Source organism: Oncorhynchus mykiss, chromosome 11 (genome assembly GCF_057628025.1).
Source record: "Oncorhynchus mykiss isolate SJ-2025 chromosome 11, ASM5762802v1, whole genome shotgun sequence".
In the NCBI taxonomy this organism is placed as follows: Eukaryota; Metazoa; Chordata; class Actinopteri; order Salmoniformes; family Salmonidae; genus Oncorhynchus; species Oncorhynchus mykiss.
In genome coordinates this window covers 77114717-77122500 of record NC_143032.1, presented here as the reverse complement: position 1 = coordinate 77122500, position 7784 = coordinate 77114717, and the positions used below count along the sequence as shown (strand labels likewise).

Here is a 7784-nt window from a genome sequence, read left to right as displayed (position 1 = left end):
GACACCTCATCTTAACGAAGTCCTGTTTATGACTCCTGTCTGTGCAGCTGCTCTGAATGCTAAATGTCAGCGTAGCAGCCACTGCCCTACCCTCTGCTCTGTCCCACCCAGCTATGTGCAACCTTATACCCCCGCTGTGTGACGTCTACACCTAAGGAAAGTGCTGGACTGGCCTAGAGCTCTGGAGAGAACAGAAACATAACCACAGCTCTGGTCTGGAGAGAATAGAAACATAACCACAGCTCTGGTCTGGAGAGAATAGAAACATAACCACAGCTCTGGTCTAGAGAGAATAGAAACATAACCACAGCTCTGGTCTAGAGATAATAGAAACATAACTACAGCTCTGGTCTGGAGAGAATAGAAACATAACCACAGCTCTGGTCTGGAGAGAATAGAAACATAACCACAGCTCTGGTCTGGAGAGAATAGAAATAACCACAGCTCTGGTCTGGAGAGAATAGAAACTGTCCTGGAGAGAACAGAACCAACCACAGCCTCTCTCTCAGTCTCCTTGAACCTCTCACCCTCCCTCAGTCCCATGTGGTACGGATGTCACATTCCTAACTGCCTTGGTAACACACTCAGACTGCACTTGTCATATCACATTAGTTTCTTAATTGCAAGTATGATATACATCCATTCAAAGTGTCTTTTTCTTTGCTTCAGCACCAAGGACACACTGCTTTGTGATAACTCAGAAACTACTACAAGGCAAAAACTCTGTTCAGCCAAAGTTAGGTTGACTTTTGACGGTTACTATCAACACATGACATGAGAGAAAGCACAGACTGGCCACGTCAACCCCGACTTTAACATGCTTATGACATGCTCACACAGACACACACTTAGAACAAGCCAGGTCACAGAGGCAGGCAGTCAGGAAGAGCCCCCAGAGGCAGGCAGGCAGTCAGGAAGAGCCCCCAGAGGCAGGCAGGCCTTAGCTCCATGGCGCTAGCTGACTGAATGACCCAAATGGCACACCAACACTGTGTTTATTAAAAGCTCCGTATGAGGCCTAGTCTCTTCTCTCCGGTAACTTCCACTCCACCTGGCATTCTTCAGTTGTTCATTAAATACTCAGTCTACAGTCTAAAGAAGCCATGGACAGCTTTAAATATATGTTATACTTATTTCAACCTACATTCAGGACCTGGTAAAAACATAATAAACTCAAAGATTGTATGGACGCCCTGGATATGAGGTTTATATAACACCTGTACTTATTTAGTTCTACAATCAGCACAGTTCAGTTCATTTTACTTCAGTAAATCAGTTCAGTGCCTGGTAACACAACAAACTCAAAGATTATACTGTATGAATTGATTAAATACTCAAGGGGGGTGTAGGCACCAATCAGCTATCGCCAGGCAGAATAATACTTCCAGAAACAAGCTGTTCAGTGTATTTGGTTCCTAGGATCAGAGCATGGTAGCACAACAAGAGCATATGATTAAATAATTACTGAAGGGTCTAGTCAGCTATCACCGGGCAGGATAACAGGTCCAAAACATACTCTAATACTAACAGCAGTGTGTTGCTTGTCTCCTTCTGGACAGAGACTGTTGTCATGGGACTTCCTCACTTAAATCTATATCTGTCTCATGGGTGAGTGATTCTGGAGGCATCTGAACAGGTGCCTGGGCTTGATGAACAGGGCTGGCAATCTGCAAGTCATGGACCCTACTTCCCCATATACTGTAGGTTGTAGGGTATTCAAACATCCTTATCATATGAGCTGGCTATGAGAATATATGATGTACATATTTGAAATATGAATATAACTATTTTGTAAATAATCATGTCTATTGTGTACTTTAATTGCATGTATGAGACATGCATATCATTTCATTTTCAAATGTGAAACACTAGCCTATATAAGTACAGTTGTTAATGTTTCTTATTGATCCCCAAAGCAACTGCACTCTGACAATAGACCCATTTTTCTTAGATGTGTTCAAGTCGATTACTGTATATTTGAAGTAGGGCTATGGCTCTATTCAATCCGTATTGCGGAAGTTCCGCGTTACAGTGTGATTGAAATTTAAAGGCAATGTTCCCGCGTTATCGGAGATTACGTTCACTGTAAACGCTGCATACAGTATGACGCCTCAATCGGAAATTACCTTTACATTTATATCGCGCAATCTGTAACGCCGCAGAGATACAGATTGAATAGAGCCTAAACTAATATGTCCTCACCTGATACTTCTACAAACCCATCTTTGGTTTTGATGTTAAGTTCCTCTGGTTTGAAGCTGTGGACGTTCACACAAACTTTCCACGGCTCTCCCGGCGTCTGGGTCGGAGAGCTGCGGGGGGACTCGCTGTATCTCGTGCTGTACACAGGCGGCTGCCCAGTTGATGCACGCGTTGGTGGAAACCCTGTGCGCAGAGTGCCCGTGAATGGTGCGGAAAGCCGCGTGCTGAGCCGGCTAGGCCGGGCCCAACCGGGCCAGTCCATTGACATGTCTTCAGGGAAAGGGGACATCCCAAAGTCATCGTCCATAAACCGAGAGGCCAGTGACGGACTCTCTCTGAAAGGGTCTCGGGGGGCCCTCTGCCTACTCCCCAGCGTTCCCAGAGTGTAGAAGTCTTCTGCCATGATCAACTGGCTGCTGCTCCAAATAAGAAAAGTAAGAAAAAAGCGGCGCCTTAAATATTGTCTCTGTCCAAGTTTACTCTCCCCAAGCTGACAATTTCCAAAGTAATATAAATATATAGTAGACAATGAGAAAAAAAGTTGTAAACCAGATGATTTGCTAAAAACAAAAGTTTATCTATGTTTTTCTAGTGTTGCGCTCAAGACAGTTACGCATCGAATCACCCCAAAATAACGGACATCGACTTGTGACGATCCCTTCCCTTAGTATCCTCGAAGTTGAATACGGTCTTTGAGTTGAACTGACCTTATATCGACTGAAAGACCGTTTTATATGTCTACCGTTTTCCCTGACGGTGAGTGTGCACAACAATGTCCAGAAAGTGTGCGGTGCCTCCAGGCGCCACAACGCAACAGCTGACAGAAGAAGCCCCTCCCTGTCCGTCCAAGTTTAGCCATTAGCGCTGGATGGTGTCACTAGTCCAACAGTCTTGTCTGTTGAAACCATCCATACCCCAGTGACTCATTATCTTTTTAATAGAAAATAACGCATGGCTTCAGGCGCAGCCTGGGAGATAGGTGGAGACTCAGAGGCTGGGGGAGAGCAAGGGGCAAACACACTGATGTCATCATACGGATAAAACAATATAACTAATGAGTCAGGTTTGTCAGTATGTATGACATTTATTTACGGTGTGTCTGTACAGTTGGCCGTAGTCAAAAAAATACTTTAGGGTTAGTGATTTTTCCAATTGAATCATTTAGGGTTGCCTAGTTAAATAAAGGTTACAAAAAAAAGGATTGTCACCTCTATCATAATCATATTGTAATCCTGTCGTTTTATTCCTGTCGAAAATCAAATGTATTTTTTAAAAACATTTATTAGTCAGTTTTAAGAACTAATTCTTATTTACAATGAAGGCCTACCAAAAGGCAAAAGGCCTCCTGTGGGGACAGGGGCTGGGATTAAAACTAAAACAAATACAAATAAATAACATATAAATATAGGACAAAACACACATCACGACAAGAGAGACACCACAACACTACATAAAGAGAGACCTAAGACAACAACAGACCAAGGCAGCAACACATGACAACACAGCACGGTAACAACACAACATGACAACAACATGGTAGCAACACAACATGGTAGCAGAACAAAACATCAAATCAAATTTGATTTGTCACATACACATGGTTAGCAGATGTTAATGGGAGTGTAGCGAAATGCTTGTGCTTCTAGTTCCGACAATGCAGTAATAACCAACGAGTAATCTAACCTAACAATTCCAAAATTACTACCTTATACACACACAAGTGTAAAGGGATAAAGAATATGTACATAAGGATATATGAATGAGTGATGGTACAGGACAGCATAGGCAAGATGAAGTAGATGGTATCGAGTACAGTATATACATATGAGATGAGTAATGTAGGGTATGTAAACAAAGTGGCATAGTTTAAAGTGGCTAGTGATACATGTATTACATAAAGATGCAGTAGATGATATAGAGTACAGTATATACATATACATATGAGATGAATAATGTAGGGTATGTAAACATTATATTAAGTAGCATTGTTTAAAGTGGCTAGTGATATATTTTACATCAATTTCCATCAATTCCCATTATTAAAGTGGCTGGAGTTGAGTCAGTGTGTTGGCAGCAGCCACTCAATGTTAGTGGTGGCTGTTTAACAGTCTGATGGCCTTGAGATAGAAGCTGTTTTTCAGGCTCTCGGTCCCAGCTTTAATGCACCTGTACTGACCTCGCCTTCTGGATGATAGCGGGGTGAACAGGCAGTGGCTCGGGTGGTTGTTGTCCTTGATGATCTTTATGGCCTTCCTGTGACATCGGGTGGTGTAGGTGTCCTGGAGGGCAGGTAGTTTGCCCCCGGTGATGCGTTGTGCAGACCTCACTACCCTCTGGAGAGCCTTACGGTTGTGGGCGGAGCATTTGCCGTACCAGGCCTGACAGGATGCTCTCGATTGTGCATCTGTAGAAGTTTGTGAGTGCTTTTGGTGACAAGCCAAATTTCTTGCTGTTGCGCCTTCTTCACGACACTGTCTGTGTGGGTGGACCAGTTCAGTTTGTCCGTGATGTATACGCCGAGGAACTTAAAACTTACTACCCTCTCCACTACTGTCCCATCGATGTGGATAGGGGGGTGCTCCCTCTGCTGTTTCCTAAAGTCCACGATCATCATCTCCTTTGTTTTGTTGACGTTGAGTGTGAGGTTATTTTCCTGACACCACACTCCGAGGGCCCTGACCTCCTCCCTATAGGCCATCTCGTCGTTGTTGGTAATCAAGCCTACCACTGTAGTGTCGTCCGCAAACTTTATGATTGAGTTGGAGGCGTGTATGGCCACGCAGTCGTGGGTGAACAGGGAGTACAGGAGAGGGCTCAGAACGCACCCTTGTGGGGCCCCAGTGTTGAGGATCAGCGAGGTGAAGATGTTGTTACCTACCCTCACCACCTGGGGGCGGCCCGTCAGGAAGTCCAGTACCAAGTTGCACAGGGCAGGGTCGAGACCCAGGGTCTCGAGCTTGATGACGAGTTTGGAGGGTACTATGGTGTTAAGTGCTGAGCTGTAGTCGATGAACAGCATTCTCACATAGGTATTCCTCTTGTCCAGATGGGTTAGGGCAGTGTGCATGGTACAAACATTACTGGACACAGACAACAGCACAAAGGGCAAGAAGGTAAAGACAACAAAAGATCACTCGAAGAAGCCACAACTGTCTGTAAGAGTGTCCACGATTGAGTCTTTGAATGAAGAGATTGAGATAAAACTGTCCAGTTTGAGTGTTTGTTGCAGCTCCTTCCAGTTGCTAGCTGCAGAAAACTCAAAAGACGAGCAACCCAGGGAAACCCAGGGATGTGTGTGCTTTGGGGACCTTTAACAGAATGTGACTGGCAGAACGGGTGTTGTATGTGGAGGATGAGGGCTGCAGTAGGTATCTCAGATAAGGGGGAGTGAGGCCTAACAGGGTTTTTTATAAATAAGCATCAACCAGTGGGTCTTGCGATGAGTATACAGAGATGACCCGTTTACAGAGCAGTATAGAGTGCAGTGATGTGACCTATAAGGTAATCCCAATGACACAAAATCTATTGCTTAAAATAGCCACCTGTGGCTGTGCAGGGAATCTCTACTTTTATACCAATATTATTCTAACAGTTGTATCTTTCACTGTGCGTGAATGCAATAACTGTAATTACAGTTTTTATTTCCTTATGTTTCCTGACGAAGTTGTGAATGTTTTAATCACATTTTAGTCATTCATCAGACGCTCTTATCCAGACCGATTTACAGTAGTAGGTGCATACATTTTCATATGTTTTTCGTACTGGTCTGACATTGTACCGCATTTTATGCACTCGTTTTTATGCTACCTAAGACACTACTGTTAGGCAGGTTTTGCCTGTCAGCTGACTACAGTAGATTATTAAATTGTAGCCATTTCTATGTGATTTATGAATCACTGTATTGTTATAGCTGATGATTAATGTTTTGTTTCTTGTTTGTTATTGCTAAATACAGTATTTTTTTTCTCAGTGGTCCAAAAGCAATGATATTAATCTGTTTTAAGCAATATATTTTGTGTCATTGTGGTTACTATAAATGTTTATACTAACATCACTAATCTGAGGTAAAAAGTGTGCAATTATCATCAATTCGATGTGGTCAAAACATGAGGTTGTGTACTGTCCACGTACAGGAAGTTAGCGCAATAAAAAATAAATCTACATTTCAGTTTAGACTGATATAGTGTACACATATATTTCTCACAAACTACCTGCCCTCCAGGACACCTACACCTCCCGATGTCACAGGGAGGACAAATAGAACATCAAGGACAACAACCACCCGAGCCACTGCCTGTTCACCCCGCTATCATCCAGCAGGCGAGGTCAGTACAGGTGCATCAAAGCAGGGACGAGAGACTGAAAAACAGCTTCTATCTCAAGGCCATCAGACTGTTAAACAGCCATCCCTAACACAGAGAGGCTGCTGCCTACATACACCCGACTTGATATCATTGGCCACTTTAATACATGGAACACTAGTGACTTTAATATTGCCACTTTAATCATGTTTACCTATCTTGCATTACTCATCTCATATGTACATACTGTATTCTATCCTATTCTACTGTATCTTGTCTATGCCGCTCTGACATTGCTCGTCCATATATTTATATATTCTTAATAAAATTATATTCTTAATAAAATTATATTCTTAATAAAATTCCATTCCTTTACTTAGATTTGTGTGTATTGGGTATATGTTGTGAAATGGTTAGATATTACTAGTGAGATATTGCTGCCAATGGAACTAGAAGCACAAGCATTACGCTACACCTGCAATAACATCTGCTAAACACGTGTACGTGACCAATAAAATTGGATTTGATTTGATTTACATAGTAAAAAAATGCTCTTATTTAACCGGGCGCTCTAGAAAGATCTCCCATAGTGACTGCAGCAACCCCTTCATTAGCCCTGTCTACTTATTTACTACAACCTGCCATAGTGTTGATATTATTCTATTCATTGTTGTTTCAGACCACATTGTATGGACACTACAATTGAATAAATACCTTTGAACTGTGTTTGAATACTCATACCGCACTAACCATACTATTTGTGATGTACGTTGAGTATGTATTATGCTTATTGTTCATAGTATCGATATAGTTAGTATGCCAATGTCGTACTACATTCGCCAAAATACGAAGTATACAATCAGTGGACACTATTTCCGTGCTTTTAGGGCCCATAATGCAATTCTTTCCGAAAATGGGCGTGGTTTCACAACATTTTCAGATTTGAAGAAAATGGTGGAAAATATGCAGCCGAAGTCCGATGAGAGCCCCTACAAATTCATCGCTTTAATTATGACAAATGTTAAGAAAATGTTGAGCAATGTGAGAACGTAATGACTTTTCAAATAAGTTATGTTACACGTCGTGTTTGGCTGACAATTTGTTAGCTACGCTATCCTTACGAACTGCCTGGCACATCATTACAGCAGTTTGTACCTGTATGTTAGCTAGCTACCTAAGTAACGTCGTTAGTTGGCTACTACTACATCGAACTTGCCAGTATATTATCTATATGCTACCTAACAAACTTCCAACATTTATTGACTTGATTATTCCCATCAT

At 42.3% G+C, this 7784-nt stretch overlaps 1 protein-coding gene across 3 annotated transcripts in view; it reads right to left on the bottom strand.

Annotated features, from left to right (window-relative positions):
- LOC110536389 (heat shock protein beta-8) overlaps positions 1-2904 on the bottom strand; it is an 11416-nt gene extending 8512 nt beyond the window's left edge. The window contains exon 1 of one of the 3 annotated variants that reach the window (XM_021622152.3): positions 2203-2904. In XM_021622152.3, the coding sequence (XP_021477827.1) occupies positions 2203-2605 (403 nt within the window). In that variant the 5' untranslated portion in view covers positions 2606-2904. Of the gene's footprint in view, positions 107-2202 lie in introns of those variants that run through there. The other 2 variants (XM_090189166.1, XM_090189168.1) reach the window with 2 other exon arrangements.
- Between the last annotated feature and the right edge of the window lie 4880 nt (positions 2905-7784).